Genomic DNA, 26,110 nt, shown 5'->3' on the forward strand with positions numbered 1-26,110 from the left:
ATAACCAATTTTTATTAAAGTCAAAAGCTGCCTAATGATTGAACAGTATACCATTTTTCATGTCTGTATCTACAGTGCCTTGTGAAAGTATTCACCCCCTTGGCATTTTTCCTATTTTGTTGCCTTACAACCTGGAATTAAAATAGATTTTGGGGGGGTTTGTATCATTTGATTTACACAACATGCCTACCACTTTGAAGATGCAAAATATTTTTTATTGTGAAACAAACAAGAAATAAGAAAAAAAACAGAACTTGAGCGTGCATAACTATTAATCCCCCCCAAAGTCAATACTTTGTAGAGCCACCTTTTGCAGCAATTACAGCTGCAAGTCTCTTGGGATATGTCTCTATAAGCTTGGCACATCTAGCCACTGGGATTTTTGCCCATTCTTCAAGGCAAAACTGCTCCAGCTCCTTCAAGTTGGATGGGTTCCTGCTGGTGTACAGCAATCTTTAAGTCATACCACAGATTCTCAATTGGATTGAGGTCTGGACTTTGACTAGGCCATTCCAAGACATTTAAATGTTTCCCCTTACACCACTTGAATGCTGCTTTAGCAGTATGCTTAGAATCATTGTCCTGCTGGAAGGTGAACCTCCAGCCCAGTCTCAAATCCCTGGAAGACTGAAACAGGTTTCCCTCAAGAATTTCCCTGTATTTAGCACCATCCATCATTCCTTCAATTCTGAACAGTTTTCCAGTCCCTGCCAATGAAAAACATCCCCACAGCATGATGCTGCCACCACCATGCTTCACTGTGGGGATGGTGTTCTCTGGGTGATGAGAGGTGTTGGGATTGTGCCAGACATAGTGTTTTCCTTGATGGCCAAAAAGCTCAATTTTCATCTCATCTGACCAGAGTACCTTTTTCCATATGTTTGAGGAGTCTCCCAAATGCCTTTTGGTGAACACCAAACGTATTTGCTTATTTTTTTCTTTAAGCAATGGCTTTTTTCTGGACACTCTTCCGTAAAGCCCAGCTCTACGGCTTAAAGTGGTCCAATGGACAGATACTCCAATCTCCGCTGTGGGACTTTGCAGCTCCTTCAGGGTTATCTTTGGTCTCTTTGTTGCCTCTCTGATTAATGCCCTCCTTGCCTGGTCTGTGAGTTTTGGTGGGCGGCCCTCTTTTGGCAGGTTTGTTGTGGTGCCAAATTCTTTCCATTTTTTAATAATGGATTTAATAGTGCTCCGTGGGATGTTCAAAGTTTAAAATATTTTTTATAATCCAACCCTGATCTGTACTTCTCCACAACTTTGTCCCTGACCTGTTTGGAGAGCTCCTTGGTCTTCATGGTGCAGCTTGCTTGGTGGTGCCCTTTGCTTAGTGGTGTTGCAGACTCTGGGGCCTTTCAGAACAGGTGTATATATACTGAGATCATGTGACAGCTCATGTGACACTTAGCTTGCACACAGGTGGACTTTAATTAATTATGTGACTTCTGAAGGTAATTGGTTGCACCAGATCTTATTTAGGGGCTTCATAGCAAAGGGGTGAATACATACGCACGCACCACTTTTCCGGGTTTTTGTTCAGAATTGTTTAATTTTTTTTCATTTCACTTCACCAATTTGGACTATTTTGTGTATGTCCATTACATGAAATCTGAATAAAAATCCATTTAAATTACAGGTTGTAATGCAACAAAATAGGAAAAACGCCAAGGGCGAATACTTTTGCAAGGCACTGTATGTAATGTTATGTACAAAAATAAAAACAAGGACCACAATGGAAATAAGTCTGACTTTATTCTGCCATCACATTTAAAAAAAATGTATGCACTCTGTATACAGTGCATTTGGAAAGTATTCAGACCCCTTCACTTTTTCCTAATTTTGTTACGTTACAGCCTTAATCTAAAATTGATTAAATAGATTTTCCCCTCATCAATCTACACACATATATTGTTTTTCTAATTTATAAAAAATAAACTGAAATATCACATTTACATGAGCATTCAGACCCTTTACTCAGTACATTGTTGAAGCACCTTTGGCAATGATTACAGCCTCAAGTCTTCTTTGGTATGACGCTACAAGCTTGGCACACCTGTATTTGGGGAGTTTCTCCCATTCTTCTCTGCAGATCCTCTCAAGCTCTATCAGGTTGGATGGGGAGCGCCGCTGCACAACTATTTTCGGGTCTCTCCAGAGATGTTCGATCGAGTTCAAGTCTGGGTTTTGGCTAGGCCACTCAAGGACATTTAGAGACTTGTCCCGAAGCCACTCCTGCATTGTCTTGGCTGTGTGCTTAGGGTCGTTGTCCTGTTGGAAGGTGAACCGTTGGCCCAGTCTGAGGTCATGAGCGCTCTAGAGCAGGTTTTCATCTAGGATCTCTCTGTACTTTGCTCTGTTCATCTTTCCTTCTATCCTGACAAGTCTCCAAGTCCCTGCCGCTGAAAAATGTCCCCACAGCATGATGCTGCCACCACCATGCTTCACCATAGGGATGGTGCCAGCTTTCCTCCAGACGTGACGCTTAGCATTCAGGCCAAAGAGTTCAATCTTGGTTTCATCAGACCAGAGAATCATGTTTCTTTAGATTAGAGTCCTTTAGATGCCTTTTGGCAAACTCCAAGTGGGCTGCCATATGCCTTTTACTGAGGAGTGGCTTTCGTCTGGCCACTCTACCATAAATGCCTGATTGGTGGAGTGTTGCAGATATGGTTGTCTTTCTGGAAGGTTCTCCCATCTCCACAGAGGAACTCTGGAGCTCTATCAGAGTGACCATTAGGTTCTTGGTCACCTCCCTGACCTATGCCCTTCTCCCCCGATTGCTCAGTTTGGCTGGGAGGCCAGCTCTAGGAAGAGTCTCGTGGTTCCAAACTGCTTCCATTTAAGAATGATGGAGACCACTGTTTTCTTGGACCTTTAATGCTACAGAAAGTTTTGGGTACCCTTCCCCAGATCTGTGCCTCAACACAATCCTATCTTGGAGCTCTACAGACAATTCCTTCAACCCCATGGCTTGGTTTTTGCTCTGACATACACTGCAAACTGTGGGACCTTATATAGACAAGTGTGTGCCTTTCCAAATCATGTCCAATCAATTTAATTTACCAAAGGTGGATGACAATCAAGTTGTAGAAACATCTCAAGGATGATCAATGCAAACAGGATGCACCTGAGCTCAATTTCGATTCTCATAGCAAAGGGTCTTAATACTTATGTAACTAAGGTATTTGTTTTTTATTTTTAATAAACTTCCACAAATTTCTAAAACACTGTTTTCGCCTGTCATTATGGGGTATCTGTGTTGATTGATACATTGTTTTATCCATTTTAGAATAAGGCTGTAACGTAACAATGTATGGAAATAGTCAAGGGGTTTGAAAACTTTTCCGAATGCACTGTATCATTTAAAAAAAACTTTAAACTTCAACCAGTAAAATGGCTCTTTAGCTAGAGTTTGCTACAGCCTATATCAATGAGCGTTAGCATTCTAGCTTACAACTGCTGCATCCAAAATAGTTATTTATTAAAGACCACAAACAAATCTAATCTTAGCAACTGTTCAAGCAAGAATCGAAACCCCAAAGGTTATTTTGTTTAGAAGTAGCCTAATGTAAATGTAGGCTGTTTAATGGGCGAAGAGTCCTGCGTAATATCCGTGTGTTGTGTACTGGAAAAGGGTCTTACACCGCCAATTTATACCGCTAATAATTACCTCAGACAGGGCTTTACCCAAACCCCTGCCTCGTGGCTATGCAAGGTCCATAGGGGTTTGGTGGCATTCATTGAGCCCCGTTGGGGAAGCGCTATCCTTCTCCAATTACATTTTGAGTTTATTGACACTTTACTCAATTTAATTTCGCTTTTATTCTCGAAATATTGTCACTTTTGCCACGAGTACTATCGTGCAAAAAAAGAATGTCCAAGTACCACCACCACCCTTTGTTTTACCTATAATATTCTTTCAGACTCATCAGGGAGTTTTCCATAGTTGAGTTTGTGTGGCTTTGTTCTGCTGTCTGTATTACAGCTGCGAAACAAGGCGCATCTCTGCAGCGGGCCCTACTCGCTCCTCTCCACTTGACGCAAGCGCGCTGTCTCCTCTGTGCGCTCTGTACGGTGTGTTTGCATTGTGTCAGAACTGCCGGTGAGCTTTAAAATATTTCGTAGCCTTCCAACGGCGGCAATGTCGGGCAGGTCCGTACGAGCCGAGACCCGGAGCAGGGCGAAAGATGACATCAAGCGGGTTATGGCCGCGATTGAGAAAGTACGGAAATGGTAAGACAGAGAGGAAAAAACACCATTCGTTACCAAACATGGGAAAAAGCCTTGCACGTTTTTTGGAGGGAAATAGAACGAATGAGCATGCGATTGAAAAATGATTTTGGACAGTATCTCTACTCATGTGCGCAGGGCGCACTCGTGGTGTGCGTGGCTAGGTATATCGAGTATCCTACAAACCGAGATCCCTATTATTCTAGAGAATTTTCCACCAAGGTTTAATGTGGGTTAAACCCAGAAGCCATTTCGTTGCAGTCACATGAAGCCATTCCTTTCTCCTGGCTGCTGTAGTGGCAGAGGGAGAGAGCCGACAGAACACTGGCTCGACGCAAATCATTCATTAACACACTTCAGGACTATGACAAGTGCGCCCTAGAGCCGAAGTAGTTTTTAGACCGTCTGGAGTTTTAAATTAAGCGCTTTGGGTCGCCCTTTAGGTCGAACAGAGATTGCGCGGTGGGGTCTGGGAGAGACAGGGCGTAGGAGTAGTGGATTGCTGAACAAGCAGTCAGTCTCAGGGTTTTACAAATAGATGTTTTTCAAATCTTCAAAATTATGTTTATGAACTTTATATCAAGGCAACATTCATTTTCACCAGTGGATTCGTTTGATTCGTTTTATGAATTAAAATAGAGATTCTGCACCCATGTCTCCATGAAATAGAGTAATTCTGCAAAATAATTGAAAAGATAGGAACATTTTTAAGGCCATTTGCAAATTACCGTTAGGAAACTTTCGAGATGGAAAGAATGTAAACAAAATCTAATAGCTTACTTCAGTTTGTTTTCATATGGATATGTTTACTTGTACCCCTTGAATCAAAACTATTTTGATTTTCAATTGTAATAGGCCCACATTTGTATTGGATCACGTTTGCTATTGCAAAATTGCAATTACTGTTTTATTATTATAATGCAGAAAGTCCTATTTTTTTACCTTTATTTAACTAGGCAAGTCAGTTAACAAATTCATATTTACAATGACTGCCTACCCCGGCCAAACCCGGACGACGCTGGGCCAATTGTGCGCCGCCCTATGGGACCCAATCACGTCCGGTTGTGATACAGCCTGGAATCGAACCGGGGTCTGTAGTGACACCTCTAGCACTGAGATGAAGTGCCTTAGACCACTGCGCCACTCGGGTTTAAACCAGGAGTGATAGGAACTATTTTATTCTATAACAAAAGTCTGGGACTGTCTCCATGTTGTTGTTTATTTCTGACTGACCGTAGTCTGTATTGTGTTTTGTGGGATGCCCTGAGAGAGCTGTTATCAGTAAAGGAACATTGAATGCGAATCGAAGTGAACCATTTAAATACTTGTGTGTGTGTGTGTGCGTGTCTCTCTCTACCAGGGAGAAGAAATGGGTGACAGTTGGAGACACGTCCCTGAGGATCTTCAAGTGGGTTCCAGTGACTGAGCCCAAAACAGCAGATGAAGTACATAATAAACAGCCCACCACACACACCACCACACACACCACACCTCACCACACACACCACAGTCTCATTCAAGTTCAGTGTCTAGTTCTTTTATAGAATTCTCTCAGCATCTCAAACTCATGTCACGTCATTGTGTTGTATGTAAACAGTATTTCTGCCCCTGTCTGCTGTCTTGCAGAAGAAGAAGGGGAAGGATGAGAAGTATGGGTCAGAATTGACCACACCAGAGAACAGCTCTTCTCCTGGGATGATGGACATGAATGGTGGGTAAAGCTCAATTCAGAGTCCATAGCTGCGAAACTCAGACAAACGGTCCATTATTACATATTTACAAACCTTATTTAATTGGCTGTTATCTAGTCGCGGCCATATCTCACAGTAAATAACATGGCTCCACAGCTTTGAACTCTGTAGGACGCTTAACGTCCAGTGTGTGGGTCAGTGTGTATGCCAGTGGACCCAGAATGGAGTTAAAGGTTAAACAAATGTAAAAACCTTCTGTCTTCTTCCCTTTCCCCTTCTTTTTCTCAGACGACAACAGTAACCAGAGTTCTATCGCTGACTCCTCCCCCGTCAAACAGGAAACCAGCAGCAGCACTAGCCCAGCCCCCGAACCCACCACCGTATCCCACGGCGACAACAGTGAGGCCAAGAGCGACCAGAGCCCTGACTGCAAGAGGGGTGAGACACACACACACGACCACTACCACCAACATGGGAAATCACGCTCAAATTCCCAGCCTGAAATCCCCTCCTGTAGTGGCCCATCCATACACTTTTAATAGAACTGGAAGGGTGAACCCTGTGGTAGGGTTTAGTGTTTCTTCAATTGCTGTTTGGTTAGCTGGAGAGCTCCAGTTGTTAGGCCTGAAGTCACAGGGCTGTACTCAGAGGCTCATCACGCTGGGAGACTGTGGGAGAGAGAGAGAAGGAGAAAGGGTTATCTTTTCTATCCCGCTGAGAGAGAGAGGGAGTGCAGCTGTGACCAGACCCTCGAGGCTTCAACTGCCAACCCTCCATCTGCACCCCTGCTAACAAGAGACCTCTCAGCCTGCTACAAAATAGAACTCTTTTTATCCCCTCTTTCACTATTTTTCTCTTTCTCCCTCTCTCTCTTTTTGTCTCCCTCTCTCCCCTTTCCTTTTCTCTCTCTACCCCATCTCTCTTTCTCTCTCTCTCTACCCCTCTCTTCTTCTCTCTCTCTACCCCTCTCTTCTTCTCTCTCTCTACCCCCTCTCTCTCTCTCTCTCTCTCTCTCTAGCTCTCTCTTTCTCTACCCTCCTCTCTCTTTCTCTCTACCCCTCTCTTTCAAGTATGCCTATATTTATTACTCTCTCCCAGTCATGCCTTTTTATCTGAGCACAAGTAATTACCTCATATCACCACACAGGAGCATTAATCCGTTCCAGTTGCCCTTGACTTGAGTTGTTTACAAGTAGCAAATAAAAGTGTAAACATGAATCCTCAACAGTAGGTCTTGTTACAGAAATAATGCATGATTTATCTGGGCCTTTGGTAGCAGCCTTTACTGGTTCTAACAGCAGAAACATAAGCTTGCTGCCAGCTTTTAGCTAACTGTTGGAAAAATTGTGTTTGACCAAATACAATGCTATTTCTGTAATGGCTGTTGGAAGGAGAGGACCAAGGTGCAGCGTGGTACGTGTCCATATTTATTTAATGAACACTGAAATAACAAAAATAACAAAGAGAAGGACCGAAACAGTTCTGGCTGGTGCAGACACAACAGAAAACAACTACCCACAAAACACAGGTGGGATGAGGCGATAGACAGCTGCCTCTGATTGAGAACCACACTCGGCCAAACACATAGAAATATAAAACATAGAACAAAAACATAGAATGCCCACCCCAACTCACGCCCTGACCAAACCAAAATAGAGACATAACAAAGGAACTAAGGTCAGGGCGTGACAATTTCTCTGTAAACAATTTAACAACAGACTTTCACCATGCTTATAGAGAAGGGCACTCAATATGTACTGCACTGACACAAATGACTGATGATTGGTTGAAGGAAATTGATAATAATACGTTTGTGGGAGCTGTACTGTTAGATTTCAGTGCAGCCTTTGATATTATTGACCATAACTTGTTGCTGAAAAAACGCATGCGTTATGGCTTTTCAACCTCTGCCATATCATGGATTCAGAGCTATCTATCTACTAGAACTCAAAGGGTTATCTTTAATGGAAGCTTCTCTAATGTTAAACATGTGAAGTGTGGTGTACCGCAGGGCAGCTCTCTAGACTCTCTACTCTTTTCTATTTTTACCAATGACCTGCCACTGGCTTAAAACAAAGCATGTGTGTCCACGATTCAAGCATATACGCATCAGCAACCACAGCTAATGAAGTCACTGAAACTCTTAACAAAGAGTTGCAGTCTGTTTTGGAATTGTTGGCCAGTAGTAAACTGGTCCTGAACATCTAAAACTAAGAGCATTGTATTTGGTACAAATCATTCCCTACGTTCTAGACCTCAGACTCTGGTAATGAATGGTGTGGCTGTTGAACAAGTTGAGGAGACTAAATTACTTGGCCTTACCCTAGATTGTAAACTGTCATGGTCAAAACATATAGTTTCAATGGTTGTAAAGATGGGAAGAGGTCTGTCTGTAATAAAGAGATGCTCTGCTTTTTTGACACCACACTCCAAAAGCAAGTCCTGCAGGCTCTAGTTTGATCTTATCTTGATTATTGTCCAGTCGTGTGGTCGAGTGCTGCAAGGAAAGACCTAGTTAAGCTGCAGCTGGCCCAGAACAGAGTGGCATGTCTTGCTCTTCATTGTAATCAGAGGGCTGATATCAATACTTTGCATGGCAGTCTCTCTTGGCTAAGAGTTGAGGAGAGACTGACTGCATCAGTTCTTTTTATAATAAAAATGTATGTGTTGAAAATCCCTAATTGTTTGCATAGCTTACACACAGCTCTGACACACACACTTACCCCACCAGACATGCCACCAGGGGTCTCAAAAAAGTGTACAATATCATATAGAGCCATTATTGCATGGAACTCCATTCCATCTCCATATTTCTCAAGTGAACAGCAAACCTATTTGACCTAGATAGTTTGTGTGTATGTATTGATATGTAGGCTACATGTGGCTTTTTTTATGTAGTTCTGTTCTTGAGCTGTTGTCTATTAATGTTTTGTATTATGTCATGTTTTATGTTTTGTGTGGACCCCGGGAAGAGTAGCTGCTGCTTTTGCAACAGCTAATGGGGACCATACCAAAATACCAATACTAATTGATGTTCAAATATACAAATCAAATGTATTTATAAAGCCCTTACACCAGAAAATGTCACAAAGTGCTATACAGAAACCCAACCTAAAACCCCAAACAGCAAGCAATGCAGATGTACAGACAGTCATTCAACAGTTGAAGATCTGACAGTGACTTGTTTAATAGGTATTTAATATGGTGTGTTATTGTGTGTTTGGTGCAGTGAAGAGCAACCCATCAGAGAGAGGACAGAGGGACAAGAGAGACAGCAGCCAGACATCCTCGGGAGAAAAGGACACCTCAGATAGCCGCAAAGCCACTCAGGTACTCTACTCTATATTCCACCATATACCCTGGCCAGTCTGGTACTCTATATTCAACTCTTCCACCACAAAGAATATTAGTGGCATGAGGGCCTCCTTAAAAATCAAAGCCTCCTTAATCTCTTTTTATCCCATCCACATTTTTAATTGAATAAATGGACAAATTGATTTCCTCAGATATGGTTGTGTTTGTATGTTCGTCTGTTGGCTGGCAGGATCCGGAGGAAGAGGCTCCTCGCAGTAAGAAGAACAAGCAGGAGTCTCCATCTTAGGACTATGAGGAGAAATAGTCACACTGCATCCTTTCGTCTCTCTATCCTCTTCCTTCCCCACGTAGCCCCTAACACTCCTCTGAGCAGAGGGAGAAAGGACTTTACCTCCCTTCACTGAGCACCTCTTCTCTTCTTCCACACTCACTAATGCCACGAGTAGCTCTATGATCCAGCCTGTTATCCTCTCCATGGCCAGGGGTGGCGCTGTGTGCTCAGCTCAGCCCAGAAGAGAAAAACACTGCGGCGTCTCAAAATGGACAAACTGCTATTGACGCTTTTTCTCATTTTTTTAAGCAAAGGTCTTTTAAGGGAGTATGCAAGCACACTCGTTCGGTTTGGCTAGCCGAGTTCGGCTAAGCGCCAGCCGAACTGAAACATGCTGACGCCTTAAGGGCATCTTCTAACCCAGGAGCCACGTCAAACCTCCCCCTAACTGACCTCTGGTTGATACAGTGTTTGTTTAGGACAGTTTCCAGTTGTTACGTTTAGTTTTGGGGTTGTTTTTTTTAGCTCAGGAGGGTCAATGCACTGCTAAGATATAATGTCACACAAACACCACACCATGGTTTTACTGCTGCTGTACTGGGTGTGGATTTGTGTCCTTTTTCCTATTTTTCCTATTTTGTGGCCTTATAACCTGGAATTAAAATAGATTTTTGGGGGGGTTTGTATTAGAGGTCGACCGATTATGATTTTTCAACACCAATACCGATTATTAGAGGACCAAAAAAAGCAGATTCTGATTAATCGGATGATTAAAAAAAAAATGTATTTATTTATTTGTAATAATGACAACTACAACAATACTGAATGAACACTTATTTTAACTTAATATAATACATCAATAAAATCAATTTAGCCTCAAATAAATAATGAAATGTTCAATTTGGTGTAAATAATGCAAAAACAAAGTGTTGGAGAAGGAAGTAAAAGTGCAGTATGTGCCATGTAAGAAAGCTAACGTTTAAGTTCCTTGCTCAGAACATGAGAACATATGAAAGCTGGTGGTTCCTTTTAACATGAGTCTTCAATATTCCCAGGTAAGATGTTTTAGGTTGTAGTTATTATAGGAATTATAGGACTATTTCTCTCTATACCATTTGTACTTCATTAACCTTTGACTATTGGATGTTCTTATAGGCACTAGTATTGCCAGTGTAACAGTATAGCTTCCATCACTCTCCTCGCCCCTACCTGCGCTCAAACCAGGAACACATCGACAACAGCCACCCTCGAAGCATCGTTACCCATCGCTCCACAAAAGCCGCGGCCCTTGCAGAGCAAGGGGAACAACTACCTCAAGGTCTCAGAGCGAGTGACGTCACCGATTGAAACGCTATTAGCGCGCACCCCGTTAACTAGCTAGCCATTTCACATCGGTTACACTAGCCTAATCTTGGGAGTTGATAGGCTTGAAGTCATAAACAGCTCAATGCTTGAAGCACAGCGAAGAGCTGCTGGCAAACGCACAAAAGTGCTGTTTGAATGAATGCTTACGAGCCTGCTGCTGCCTACCACTGCTCAGTCCGACTGCTCTATCAAATATCAAATCATAGACTTAATTATAACATAATAACACACGGAAATACAAGCCTTAGGTCATTAATATGGTCAAATCCGGAAACTATCATTTCGAAAACAAAACGTTTATTCTTTCAGTGAAATACGGAACCGTTCCATATTTTATCTAACGGGTGGCATCCCTAAGTCTAAATATTGCTGTTACATTGTACAACCTTCAATGTTATGTCATAATTATGTACAATTCTGGCAAATTAATTACGGTCTTTGTTAGGAATAAATGGTCTTCACACAGTTCGCAACGAGCCATGCGGCCCAAACTGCTGCATATACCCTGACTGCTTGCATGGAACGCAAGAGATGTGACACAATTTCCCTAGTTAAAAGAAATTCATGTTAGCAGGCAATATTAACTAAATATGCAGGTTTAAAAATATATACTTGTATATTGATTTTAAGAAAGGCATTGATGTTTATGGTTAGGTACACATTGGTGCAATGACAGTGCTTTTTTCGCAAATGCGCTCATCACCCGTTTGGCGAAGTAGGCTGTGATTCGATGAGAAATTAACAGGCACCGCATCGATTATATGCAATGCAGGACACGCTAGATAAACTAGTAATATATCAACCATGTGTAGTTAACTAGTGATTATGTTAAGATTGATTGTTTTTTTATAAGATACGTTTAATGCTAGCTAGCAATTTACCTTGGCTTCTTGCTGCACTCGCGTAACAGGTAGTCCGCCTGCCACGCAGGCTCCTTGTGGAGTGCAATATTAGGCAGGTGGTTAGAGCGTTGGACTAGTAACCACAATCGGTGTCCAAAAATGCAGATTACCGATTGTTATGAAAACTTGAAATCAGCCCCAATTAATCGGCCATTCCGATTAATCGGTCGACCTCTAGTTTGTATAATTTGATTTACACAACATGCCTACCACTTTGAAGATGCAAAATATTTGTTTTATTGTGAAACAAACAAGAAATAAGACAAAAAAATACAAAAAAACTGAACTTGAGCGTGCATAACTATTCAACCCCCCCCCCAAAGTCAATACTTCTTAGAGCCACCTTTGGCAGCAATTACAGCTGCAAGTCTCTTGGGGTATGTCTCTATAAGCTTGGCACATCTAGCCACTGGGATTTTTGCCCATTCTTCAAGGCAAAACTGCTCCAGCTCCTTCAAGTTAGATGGGTTCCGCTGGTGTACAGCAATCTTTAAGTCATACCACATATTCTCAATTGGATTGAGGTTTGGACTTTGACTAGGCCATTCCAAGACATTTAAATGTTTCCCGTTAAACCACTCAAGTGTGGCTTTAGCAGTATGCTTAGGATCATTGTCCTGCTGGAAGGTGAACCTCCGTCCCAGTCTCAAATCTCTGGAAGACTGAAACAGGTTTCCCTCAAGAATTTCCCTGTATATAGCGCCATCCATCATTCCTTCAATTCTGACCAGTTTCCCAGTCCCTGCCAATGAAAAACATCCCCACAGCATGATGCTGCCACCACCATGCTTCACTGTGGGGATGATGTTCTTGGGGTGATGGGAGGTGTTGGGTTTGCGCCAGACATAGCATTTTCCTTGATGGCCAAAAAGCAGAATTTTAGTCTCGTCTGACCAGATTACCTTCTTCCATATGTTTGGGGAGTCTCCCAAATGCCTTTTAGCGAACACCAAACGTGGTTGCTTATTTCTTTCTTTAAGCAATGGCTTTTTTCTGGCCACTCTTCCGTAAAGCCCAGCTCTGTGGAGTGTACGGCTTAAAGTGGTCCAATGGACAGATACTCCAATCTCCGCTGTGGATCTTTGCAGCTCCTTCAGGGTTGTCTTTGGTCTCTTTGTTGCCTCTCTGATTAATTCCCTCCTTGCCTGGTCCGTGAGTTTTGGTGGGCGGCCCTCTCTTGGCAGGTTTGTTGTGGTGCCATATTTTTCCATTTTTTAATAATGGATTTAATGATGCTCCGTGGGATGTTCAACGTTTCTGATATTTTTTTATAACCCAACCCTGATCTGTACTTCTCCACAACTTTGTCCCTCCTGTTTGGAGAGCTCCTTGGTCTTCATGGTGCAGCTTGCTTGGTGGTGCCCCTTGCTTAGTGGTGTTGCAGACTCTGGGGCCTTTCAGAACAGGTGTATATATACTGAGATCATGTGACAGATCATGTGACACTTAGATTGCACACAGGTGAACTTTATTTAACTAATTATGTGACTTCTGAAGGTAATTGGTTGCACCAGATCTTATTTAGGGGCTTCATAGCAAAGGGGTGAATACATATGCACTTTTCCGTTTTTAATTTTTATTTATTTTTTGAAACAAGTCATTTTTTTCACTTCACCAATTTTTTTCACTTCACCAAGACTATTTTGTGAATGTCCATTCCATGAAATCCAAATAAAAATCAATTTAAATTACAGGTTGTAATGCAACAAAATAGGAAAAACGCCAAGGGGGTGAATACTTTTGTAAGGCACTGTATATATATATATATACACACAGTACCAATCAAAAGTTTGGACAACACCTACTCATTCAAGTAAAAAAAAAAAAAAAAAAGTTTACTATTTTCTACATTGTAGAATAATATTGAAGACATCAAAACTATGAAATGGAATCATGTAGTTTTTGTATTTTAGATTTTAGATTCTTCAAAGTAGCCACCATTTGCCTTGATGACAGCTTTGCACATTCTTGGCATTCTCTAAACCAACTTCACCTGGAATGCTTTTCCAACCGTCTTGAAGGAGTTCCCGCATATGCTGAGCACTTGTTGGCTGCTATTCCTTCACTCTGCAGTCCAACCCATCCCAAACCATCTCAATTGGGTTGAGGTCGGGTGATTGTGGAGGCCAGGTCATCTGATGCAGCACTCCATCACTCTCCTTCCTGGTCAAATATCCCTTACACAGCCTGGAGGTGTGTTGGGTCATTGTCCTGTTGAAAAACAAATGATAGTCCCACTAAGTGCAAACCAGATGGGATGGCGTATCGCTGCAAAATGCTGTGGTAGCCATGCTGGTTTAGTGTGCCTTGAATTCTAAATAAATCACAGACAGTGTCACCAGCAAAGCACCATCACACCTCCTCCACCATGCTTCATGGTGGGAACCATGATCAACAGATCAACCGTTCACCTACTCTGCGTCTCACAAAGACACAGCGGTTGGAAACAAAAATCTCAAATTTGGACTCATCAGACCAAATTACAGATTTCCACCGGTCTAATGTAAATTGCTCGTGTTTCTTGGCCCAAGCAAGTCTCTTCTTCATATTGTTGTCCATTAGTAGTGGTTCCTTTGCAGCAATTCGACCATGAACAGTTGATGTTGAGATGTGTCTATTACTTGAACTCTGTGAAGCATTTATTTGGGCTGCAATTTCTGAGGCTGGTAACTCTAATGAACTTATCCTATGCAGCAGAGGTAACTCTGGGTCTTCTATTCCTGTGGCGGTCCTCATGAGAGCCAGTTTCATCATAGCTCTTGATGGATTTTGCGACTGCACTTGAAGAAACTTAAATATTTCTCAAAATGTTCAGGATTGACTGACCTTCATGTCTTAAAGTAAAGATGGACTGTCGTTTATTTTTTGCTTATTTGAGCTGTTCTTGCTGTAATATGGACTTGGTCTTTTACCAAATAGGGCTATCTTCTGTATACCACCCCTACCTTGTCACAACACAACTGATTGGCTCAAACGCATTAAGAAGGAAAGAAATTCCACAAATAAACTTTTAACAAGGCACACCTGTTAATTGAAATGCATTCCAGGTGACTACCTCATGAAGCTGGTTGAGAGTGTGCAAAGCTGTGATCAAGGCAAATGGTGGCTACTTTGAAGAATCTCAAATATAAAATAGATTTTGATTTGTTTAACACTTTTTTTGGTTACTACATGATTCCATATGTATTATTTCATAGTTTTGATGTCTTCACTATTATTCTACAATGTAGAAAATAGTAAAAATAAAGAAAAACCCTTGAAAGAGTAGGTGGGTCCAAACTTTTGACTGGTACTGTGTGTGATTTAAAAACATTGTTTTACTGTCTTTGTTTTCTAGAGGTAGAACAACACAGTGGTATTGGTCTCATTTACAGTTGAAGTTTACATAATCTTAGGTTGGAGTCATTAAATCTCGTTTTTCAACCACTCCACAAATTTCTTGTTAACAAACTATACTTTTGGCAAGTCGGTTAGGACATCTACTTTGTGCATGACACAGGGTAATTTTTCCAACAATTGTTTACAGACAGATTATTTCACTTATAATTCACTGTATCACAATTCCAGTGGGTCAGAAGTTTACATGCACTAAGTTGACTGTGCCTTTAAACAGCTTGGGAAATTCCATAAAGTGATGTCATGGCTTTAGAAGCTTCTGATAGGCTAATTGACATCATTTGAGTCAATTGGACGTGTACCTGTGGATGTATTTCAAGACCTACCTTCAAACTCAGTACCTCTTTGCTTGACATCATGGGGAAATCAAAAGAAATCAGCCAAGACCTCAGAAAAACAATTGTAGACCTCCACAAGTCTGGTTCATCCTTGGGAGCAATTTCCAAATGCCTGAAGGTACCACGTTCATCTGTACAAACAATAGTACGCAAGTATAAACACCATGGGACCACGCAGCCGTCATACCACTCAGGAAGGAGACGCGTTCTGTCTCTTAGAGATGAACGTTCTTTGGTGCGAAAAGTGCAAATCAATCCCAGAACAACAGCAAAGGACATTGTGAAGATGCTGGAGGAAACACGTACAAAAGTATCTATATCCACAGTAAAACGAGTCCTATATCGACATAACCTGAAAGGCCCCTCAATAAGGAAGAAGCCACTGCTCCTTAACCGCCATAAAAAAGCCAGACTACGGTTTGTAACTGCAAATGGTTACAAAGATCGTACTTTTTGGAGAAATGTCCTCTGGTCTGATGAAACAAAAATATAACTTTTTGGCCATAATGACCATCGTTATGTTTGGATTGAAAAGGGGGAGGCTTTCAAGCCGAAGAACACCATCCCAAACGTGAAGCACGGGGGTGGCAGCATCATGTTTTGGGGTTGCTTTGTTGCAGGAGGGACTGGTGCACTTCACAAAATAGATGGCATCATGAGAATGGAAAATGTGTGGATATATTGAAGCAACATCTCAAGACATCAGTCAGGAAGTTAAAGCTTGTTCGGAAATGGGTCTTCCAAATGTACAATGACCCCAAGCATACTTCCAAAGTTGTGGCAAAATGGCTTAAGGACAACAAAGTCAAGGTATTTGAGTGGCCATCACAAAGCCCTGACCTCAATCCTATAGAAAATGTGTGGGCAGAACTGAAAATGCGTTTGTGAGCAAGGAGGCCTACAAACCTGACTCAGTTACACCAGCTCTGTCAGGAGGAATGGGCCAAAATTCATCCAATTTATTGTGGGAAGCTTGTGGAAAGCTACCCGAATCGTTTGACCCATGTTAAACAATTTAAAGGCAATGCTACCAAATACTAATTGAGTATATGTAAACTTCTGACCCACTGGGAATGTGATGAAAGAAATAAAAGCTGAAATAAGTAATTTTCTCTACTATTATTCTCACATTTCATATTTTTCAAATAAAGTGGTGATCCTAACTGACATAAGACAGGGAATTTTTACCTGGATTAAATGTCAGGAATTGTAAAAAACTGAGTTTAAATGTATTTGGCTACGGTGTATGTAAACTTCAGACTTCAACTGTATGTTTTCCCGTAAGGACAGGCTTGTAGCGTAGGTAGGTTTTATCTGAGGGTGTGTCTTGGTTGCTATAGTAAAACGTACTTAGTAGGTAAAACAGTTTAACACATTTTTAGTGCCATGTTTTTATTTGCCTTAAGTTTTAAACATGTCACTGAGGTGACACTACATAATTGTAATAAATATTTACATTTAACTATGAATGACAGGTTCAGTACATTTAAACTACAGAGTTGGGAATGGAGTCTGTAACTGAATGACATCATATAAAAACCGTCATTGTTGTTGACCAAGTTGGAATTTAGCCTGGATTCCATCCTGTCTCTGCTGAACTCCTCAACTCTTTTGTGGTTATCATGTCTTTTGATAGGAAAGGAGCTGGTTAAACAACACAGACTGGCACCCAGGCTAGTGGGAAGCTGGGAGGCTAAAGTAAATTCTCCTTTCAGAGATTGCAGAAATGGTTCAGTAGTTGTCATCTACAGTATGCAGCTTGGTACATACAGGACATGTTGAGATCGTTCTTACTGTATCTTGTGTAATACCTTTTATCATCTCCACTCAGCTCACACTCAGTCTTGTAGTTCAAACCGTGTCTCAGATTCTCATTCAAGGTGCTCTCTGTCAGTTGCAACCTAGCTTCAGAATAGGGGGAGGAATGCATATTCGCACATCTATCAAATCTAAATAATCAACCTCAAGGCTATTTATGTATGTGTTTTTATTCAGGCTCAACACTTAGTATTTAAAAGTGATCAACCAATCAATAATTATTCATTTTTCAGGAAATCAATGAGTTCAGATGGCAGATGATGTAGACATGTGGATCTCAGAGCATGAGCCTACCTGACCCAATGTTTATCAGTGGGTGCACACATCCAAACATCAGTTCAATGGAGAGAAATTACATTTCAGTGGAGACAGGGGATGGCTTAGCATATACCTCATTCCCAGTCCAGCAGTGCTGGTACTAGTGATGTTATTGACATGAACAGTTAGAAGAACAGCATTATGTACATCCCTCAGTGTTAGATCTCTATTTATCTTTATTATGTTGTAGCTTTCACCTGATTCTGATTGAGTCAGTTAATGCTTCTAGTTTAACTCATAAACTGTGTGTACGGAGCTGGGAGATGTGAAAATGTCCGATATTTTAGTGTGTTTTCTTGGGACCATGTTTGAGTTTAGAATGATCTTGTACAGATTGATGGTTAGTTTGGACTTATTTATTACATCGCTAGTGCTTGGATTTGATTATGTCCAATGGTTTTGTTTAATTAATAAAAATCCACAAATCATTCTGTTACCCGTTCACATGATTTCAGACGTACTAACTCCAGTACTAGCCAACTCTTCAACAGTCGGGTAAGCCTCAGTATTTCTGTATTTGTCTTTCTGTTTGAATTATAGGTCAAAATAACTAAACTTTTCCACGGAGTTTGAGGCCTGCAGAGTTCTCCTAATGCATATTTTGTGTTGATAATCCAGTGTGAATGAGGATCCCATTAGACTCAGAGAGAAGGGAATCAGTGGTAGCATCTGGCTCTGTGTGCAAAAATACTTCCCTAATCCCTTCCCCTTCTCTTTTAGGGGCCTGTGGTTATTTAATGATTATTTTCCTTCTGTTTTGTTTGACTACATTGGCTGGGAGGGGAACTCATTAAAAATGAAGAGGGTTATTTCAGTTCCCCTTGTCCTGTCAGGGGTAATGGATCTGGGGATGAATGAATCATGAGCAGCTCCTGTACTTATTGGTCCTAGAGATGGAAACAGCCTAGTAGTTAGTTAGTATAGGTGTGGCTGGCTGGTGGCCTTGGGTTGGGGGGGCTGAGCAGAGGTGCCTTGTCCAAAAACAATCCCTACTCCTACCCACTGGACACTGTGGAGATCTGAAAGGATGGATTGGATAGGTGTATGCAATATGGTTGTTGTTTATTCCACCTTCTCTTGATAGATTGTTGGACTATAGTTAACATCATCAGACAAGAGAAAATCAAGACGCCACATGTGGAGTATTTGTTTTTATAGTATTTGTTGTATTGAATCATTAGGTGTGTACAGAACATAGAAAAACAGTACCATTTTAAGGGTCCTCATCTGTAAAGGGTTTATAACAGTTTAACAATTTATAAACCCTTTATAAAGCCTTTATAGATGATGTTAAGTGTAACATAGAAAACAGTGCACTAATCAGACACGTCACTTAGTAAAGTAGAAAGTCAACAATGTGCTTATAGAGTTAATAACATCTTTACAAGTGTGTTAAGTTTGTTCCCTGGAGTCGATACGGCATTATCATACAACAACATACAGGTCCGTTTCCTATCAAGACAAAGCAGAAGAATAAAATACGCATAAAATATCCTTTTGTTTCCATGGCACCTTGTGCACATTTTGTTCTTTCAGAAAACGTCTGATGGGTATTGACAAAGACAGGTGTCATTGGTTAGTCACATAGATCTAGCATACATATCTTTGATACACTGGGAGATTCAATATGATCCAAACTGTGTGCTTCAGTACATAGCTCTAATACCCGTATATCTATACAGGTAGTTTTTATAAGACAATACATAAAAACATAGGCATTACATAAAACGTGACAATAACTACTAGGTACCATTCTGTCTTGACATTTATTATCAAATCAATAAGTTAGAAACTGCCATGCTAAAACAAAAATAGTCTAAGTGTGTCCTGTAGTCTAAGAGGGCGTTTTAAAGTGAGTAGTGCAGTAAGTTAGTAGTGGCTGGCGTCCTGTTGCCTTGGTTTGGGTCTGCTAGCGCATGTTGACGTTAATTGTTATGAGTCTTGTCCTGGAGCGATTTCCCCTTAGATAGGCCAACTACAAAGTCAAAATGAGCTATATTGTGAACATTTATGAAAACAAAAATGTGCTTTTTGGTCTTAATTTAAGGTTAGGATTAGGCATTAGGGTTAGCAGTGTGGTTAAGGTTAGGGTTCAAATCAGATTTTATGACCTTGTGGCTGTGCCTAGTGGCCACTCTGCAGAGCTGCCTCCAGAACAAGATTCATGATGGTAAACGCAAACTTGTGCAACTAGCACCAGGTTAATGTTGAGTGGACATGAAAACGTTTTGAAACTGAAAATGAGCTTTTTTTTTGTTGAGAATTTCCTGAAATATCTCCAGTTCTAAAACGTTCTCTACCATTTGGTGCCTACTGAACACAACCTAGTAGTACAAGTAGATGTGTCCTGTGGTACTAGCTTGTTCCCTATGTGGAGTGGACATCCCTAGGGTCCATGTCTGGGCCTGGATACAGTACACTGACTGGGAATGTGACATGAGAAAGACAGGAATGTGTTAGAGAAACATTAATAGTGAACCAGTCTGGTGCATCCAGGCCCTTCACCACGCGTATGTCTGCGTCAAATGCCATCCCTCTTGCCCGGTTACACATAGGAAGTTTAGTTCCCGTAGGAACTGAAGTCAAAAACCAACCCATGCTCTATATGAAAACAAACAAACAAATACATAAAATAATGAACTAATAACAGAAGACTGATTTCTCTATGGACTAATAACAGAATACTGATTCCTTTATGAACTAATAACAGAATACTGATTCCTTTATGAACTAATAACAGAAGACTGATTCCTTTATGGACTAATAACAGAATACTGATTCCTTTATGGACTAATAACAGAATACTGATTCCTTTATGAACTAATAACAGAAGACTGATTCCTTTATGAACTAATAACAGGAGACTGATTCCTTTATGAACTAATAACAGGAGACTGATTCCTTTATGAACTAATAACAGAAGACTGATTCCTTTATGAACTAATAACAGAATACTGATTCCTTTATGAACTAATTACAGAATACTGATTCCTTTATGAACTAATTACACAATACTGATTCCTTTATGAACTAATAACAGAACACTGATTCCTTTATGAACTAATAACAGAAGACTGATTCCTTTATGAACTAAAAACAGAAGACTGATTACTTTAGGAACAAATTACAGAAGGCTGATTCCTTTATGACTAATAACAGAAGACTGATTCCTTTATGAACTAATCACAGAAGACTGATTCCTTTATGAACTAATCACAGAAGACTGATTCCTTTTGTTCCAATCCTAAAATGTATCTTGCACCACAGCAGTATATCTCTGGATGTAGGAAAGGGAGTTAGAGAGAGGAGAGCGATAAGAGGAGAGTTAGAGCAAGGAAGCAGAGTTAGAGGGAGGAGATTTAGAGAGAGGGAGGAGAGTTAGAGAGAGGGAGGAGAGTTAGAGGGTGATGAGAGTTAGAGAGAGGGAGGAGAGGAGAGTTAGAGAGAGGGAGGAGAGTTAGAGAGAGGGAGGAGAGTTAGAGGGTGATGAGAGTTAGAGAGAGGGAGGAGAGTTAGAGAGAGGGAGGAGAGTTAGAGGGTGATGAGAGTTAGAGAGAGGGAGGAGAGTTAGAGAGAGGGAGGAGAGTTAGAGGGTGATGAGAGTTAGAGAGAGGGAGGAGAGGAGAGTTAGAGAGAGGGAGGAGAGTTAGAGGGTGATGAGAGTTAGAGAGAGGGAGGAGAGGAGAGTTAGAGAGAGGGAGGAGAGTTAGAGGGTGATGAGAGTTAGAGAGAGGGAGGAGAGGAGAGTTAGAGAGAGGGAGGAGAGTTAGAGGGTGATGAGAGTTAGAGAGAGGGAGGAGAGGAGAGTTAGAGAGAGGAAGTATTAGAAATAGTAGCGGGTGATTTGGGGTTATCCGAGTGGACTATGACAGTGAGGGACATACATAAATACTATGTTATTAAAAACCCAGAGAAAGGAGTCTGGTGTGTGTTTGGCGGTCTGTGAAGGGTCTTAAAGCTAGGCCTGGCATGGTTGGGGTGAGAAGATGAGTGTCTAGAAGGTCTGGTCTTCCTGGCAGGACTCTGTGGAGTGACCGAAGGCCTCACAGATGTCGCAATACGGCCGCTGGTCGGCAGGTTTGCCCTTGAAGGAAGAGTGGGGGACTGAGTCGGGGCTCTGGGCCTGGGTTGGACAGTCCTCAGTGTCATGCAGGTCAAAACAGTCACAGATATCACAGAACAGACGAGGAGGAGCCTTCTTGTCCTTCTTAGATCCACCCTCCAAACTAGAGAGAGAGAGAGAGAGAGAGAGAGAGAGAGAGAGAGAGAGAGAGAGAGAGAGAGAGAGGCTAAATAGTGCATTTTGAGGGGTCTGTCAACAACTGTAACTAAGGACTAAATTTGGAGTTAGGGTTCAGAGGTTATTGGTTATAAGACTGACCCATCAGTGCCATTGAACTCCGCCAGAGCCATCTTCTTCAGCTTGACCTTCAACTCCTCATTCTTCCTCTGCAGGTCCACGATCACACTGTTCAGGAAGTTAATCTGAAGGAGGGAAATAGATGGATGGAGAGAAGAGAGATCACAGTCAAGTTAATATAAGAAAGAGCGAAGTGGAATGAGAGACAATGGTGGAAGCGCAGATATCTTTCTATGCAAATGACATACTGCATTAGTGACAAGCAGATGGTGAAATTGTTTTACTAATTGCCAATCATACCTGTCCCTCTGCAAACTCCTTCTCTTCTCTCAACTGGTCCAGAGCTGTGTCACCTGAGGAAGGCACTCCACTGTCCCCTCCCTCGGAAGCCTGCCGTCCCAATAGCCTCTGCTCCAGGCTGGTGACGCGTTCCTGTAGCTGGGCCTTGTCTCTCTCCAGCGTCTCCACGGCAGACTGCAGCGTCTTGGCCATGGCGTTCTCACCTCGCAGCACCGCGATCTACAGGGAGAGGGAGACAGAGGTTTCAGCTAATATACAGATACAGAAAAAAAGCATCGGAACCAATGCCAGTTCTTCATTTCTTCATCAAAAGACCCAGTCTGCCAGAGTTGTGTATATACACTACACCTCATCCCTCAGAGTCTGCCAGAGTTGTGTATATACACTATACCTCATCCCTCAGAGTCTGCCAGAGTTGTGTATATACACTATACCTCATCCCTCAGAGTCTGCCAGAGTTGTGTATATACACTATACCTCATCCCTCAGAGTCTGCCAGAGTTGTGTATATACACTATACCTCATCCCTCAGAGTCTCCAGCTCCTTGTCCTCATCTGTCTCCTGGTTGGACAGAGTTTCCCTGAGGAGGAACAGAGGCAGAGAACAGCTTAATACAGAACTCACCCAGCAACACTGGGCCTGTCAGGAACAATGCAGTAATGTGTGTGTGGATAAGGTCGTTAATAGTTGCCATTATGCACAAATTCTTTGCAAGGTGTTCGCCTAGGCTACGCAGCAGAACATTGTAGCGAATTCGGGGGGCAGACTGACAGGGACTCAACCCTAGTTCCCGTTGTGCAGTGACAGTGCCAATAAAGTTTTTTGTTTGTGCTCATAACGCACCATGGCTGTTAGAAGAGTGTATGCCTATAGTCTGAAATTGCCACGGGGAAACTTGGTGTGTGTGTGTGTGCGCAAGCATACATGTCTCTATGGGTAGAGTGTCTGATGAAGGTCTCTGACTGTAACGTCACACAATGTTTTTAACTTTTGATTTAACATGAATAATATATTTTTATAATGGAGAGTTTCACACCTCAATTTATTGTGTAAAAAAACTTCACACAATAGTTTGTAGTGATACTCAAAGTGAGACAAGCTTCACCAAAACATACTGAGAGTAGTTAGCTCATTTTCACTCACTACACTGGGGAGCCCTGACAACACTAATCCAGATGTTGAAATCATCAGACTTGACAACCAGCAGCAGCAGCAGCAGGGGGAGGAGTCAGATTACAGTGGATTAACCTGTCTGTGGATGGCATTACCCTGCTGGGTCTCATCCAATATAACCTCTATCACAACAGATGTAGCTTTGATGTCTCTCCCTAAACAAAGCCTGTACAATAGATACACGTCTAGATATATACTATTGTAGATCCTATCTTTATCCATTCCTGTCTGGATTAGCGATCATACACTGTTTACCAGGGGGCAGGGCTACCGATGTTAAGGCTAATCTGAAGATGGTGCTGACTAAGGCTAAAACTGGCAAGTTTAGAGAGTATAGGAATATTGTTATCCACGTCGGCACCAACGGTGTTAGGATGAAACAGTCAGAGGTCACCAAGCGCAACATAGCTTCAGCGTGTAAATCAGCTAGAAAGATGTGTCGGCATCGAGTAATTGTCTCTGGCCCCCTCCCAGTTAGGGAGTGATGAGCTCTACAGCAGTCTCAGAACTCAATCGCTGGTTGAAAACTGTTTTCTGCCCCTCCCAAAAGATAGAATTTGTAGATAATTGGCCCTCTTTCTGGGACTCACCCACAAACAGGACCAAGCCTGGCCTGCTGAGAAGTGACGGACTCCATCCTAGCTGGTTGGGTGCTCTCATCTTATCTATGAACATAGACAGGGCTCTAACTCCTCTTGCTCCACAAGTAGAGGGTGCAGACCAGGCAGCAGGCTGTTAGCCACCCTGCCAGCTTAGTGGAGTCTGCCACTAGCATAGTCAGTGTAGTCAGCTCAACTATCCCCATTGAGACTATGCCTGTGCCTCGATCTAGGTTGGGCAAAACTAAACATGGCAGTGTTCGCCTTAGCAATCTCACTGGAATAAAGAGCTCCAGTCACTGAGTCACTGACGTGATCTTCCTGTCCGGGTTGGCGCGCCCCTCGGGTTCATGCCATGTGTATGTGACAAATAAAATTTGTCACATACAAATAAATTTGATTTGATTTACAAATAACATTTGATTTGATTTGCCGTGGGGAAGATCTTCGTGGGCTATACTCGGCCTTGTCTCAGGGTAGTAGGTTGGTGGTTGAAGATATCCCTCTGGGGCTGTGCTTTGGCAAAGTGGGTGGGGTTATATCCTGACTGTTTGGCCCTGTCCGGGGGTATCGTCGAACGGGGCCACAGTGTCTCCTGACCTCTCCTGTCTCAGCCTCCAGTATTTATGCTGCAATAGTTTGTGTCGGGGGGCTAGGGTCAGTCTATTATATCTGGACTATTTCTCCTGTCTTATCCGGTGTCCTGTGTAATTTTAAGTATGCTCCCTCTAATTCTCTCTCTCTTTCTCTCCCTCTCTCTCTCTTTCTTTCTCTCTCTCTTCTCCCAGAGGACCTGAGCCCTAGGACCATGCCTCAGGACTACCTGGCCTGATGACTCCTTTCTGTCCCCAGTCCACCTGGTCATGCTGCTGCTCCAGTTTCAACTGTTGTGCCTGCGGCTATGGAACCCTGACATGTTTACTGGACGTGCTACCTTGTCCCGGACCTGCTGTTTTGGACTCTCTCTCTACCGCACCTGCTGTCTCTAACTCTGAATGATAAGCTATGAAAAGCCAACTGACATTTACTCCTGAGGTGCTGACCTGTTGCACCCTCTACAACCACTGTGATTATTATTATCTGACCCTGCTGGTCATCTATGGACATTTGAACATCTTGGCCATGTTCTGTTATAATCTCCACCTGGCACAGCCAGAAGAGGACTGGCCACCCCTCAGAGCCTGGTTCCTCTCTAGGTTTATTCCTAGGTTTTGGCCTTTCTATGGAGTTTTTCCTAGCCACTGTGCTTCTATATCGGCATTGCTTGCTGTTTGGGGTTTTAGGCTGGGTTTCTGTACAGCACTTTGTGACATCGGCTGATGTAAAAAGGGCTTTATAAATCAATTTGATTGATTGATTGATTAGGTAGTGCTGCTGAATCACAGATCATAACTGACTGTCTGGGTGTGAAATATTCACCTGATGAGGTAGTTATCCCCTGATGTGTCCTGACTGATTAGTTCTGGTCTACATAACATTCCTCTCATCATTTCCCTATGGCTTAAATAACCTTTTTGACGCCATCCTCCTCTCTTCACTCCTCCCTCTTCTCCCTTCCTCTTCTCCTCTCTTCTCCCTTCCCCTGCCCTACTTTTTCCTCCCATTCCATCTCCCTTCCTCCCCAACCTTTTCTCCCCCTCTCCCATCTCTTCTCTTCTCCTTTCCCATCCTTTCTCCTCCTATTCCCTCTCCTCCCCAACCTTTTCTCCCCCCTCCCTTCTCCTCTCCTCCCTTCCCTTCTCTTCTTCTGTCATTAGAAGTGTTCGTGATGGGATATACAAAGACATTACTTTACTGTAGTGGTATTAGGTGCAGTGCAGGCTTTTTGTCTTCTGAGTCCATTCTGAGCCCCAGATGAAATGTACTGACTGTCATCACACTAAAACCACATCTGTCTCTGTCCACTGCTCTCACTGTCTGTTTTACTGTGTTTTAATCATTTTTAGAGGACCTGATCACATCAACTAAATCAACTGTGTTTTTTTTTATAAACCTTCATTTATACTAGGACCCTGATGATAATTATGGTCCAC

The 26,110-nt window shown here is 42.2% G+C and overlaps 2 protein-coding genes across 5 annotated transcripts in view; one reads left to right on the plus strand and one right to left on the minus strand.

Annotated features, from left to right (window-relative positions):
- The first annotated feature begins 3,991 nt into the window (after nt 1-3,991).
- On the plus strand, nt 3,992-26,056 carry LOC139537298 (B-cell CLL/lymphoma 7 protein family member A-like). Of its 2 annotated transcripts, none has more exons than XM_071338457.1 (6): nt 3,992-4,233; nt 5,591-5,675; nt 5,857-5,941; nt 6,210-6,359; nt 9,151-9,251; nt 24,866-26,056. In XM_071338457.1, exons 1-6 carry the CDS (start codon nt 4,142-4,144, stop codon nt 24,872-24,874), a joined length of 522 nt encoding a protein of 173 aa, XP_071194558.1. In that variant the 5' UTR covers nt 3,992-4,141; the 3' UTR covers nt 24,875-26,056. The 2 variants fall into 2 exon arrangements, with proteins under 2 accessions (XP_071194558.1, XP_071194549.1); XM_071338448.1 differs by lacking the exon at nt 24,866-26,056 and adding an exon at nt 9,466-18,069 and having other exon boundaries at nt 3,993-4,233.
- Nucleotides 18,781-26,110, minus strand: part of LOC139537281 (CAP-Gly domain-containing linker protein 1-like) — a 61,865-nt gene continuing 54,535 nt past the window's right edge. For all 3 annotated transcript variants that reach the window (XM_071338436.1, XM_071338427.1, XM_071338419.1), the window contains 4 exons: nt 22,825-22,885; nt 22,305-22,523; nt 22,026-22,129; nt 18,781-21,870 (listed from right to left, as the gene is read on the minus strand). In XM_071338436.1, coding sequence (XP_071194537.1) covers nt 21,639-21,870; nt 22,026-22,129; nt 22,305-22,523; nt 22,825-22,885 — 616 coding nt within the window. In that variant the 3' untranslated portion in view covers nt 18,781-21,638. The remainder of the gene's footprint in view (nt 21,871-22,025; nt 22,130-22,304; nt 22,524-22,824; nt 22,886-26,110) is intronic.

This window comes from Salvelinus alpinus, chromosome 1 (assembly GCF_045679555.1).
Source record: "Salvelinus alpinus chromosome 1, SLU_Salpinus.1, whole genome shotgun sequence".
Lineage (NCBI taxonomy): Eukaryota > Metazoa > Chordata > Actinopteri > Salmoniformes > Salmonidae > Salvelinus > Salvelinus alpinus.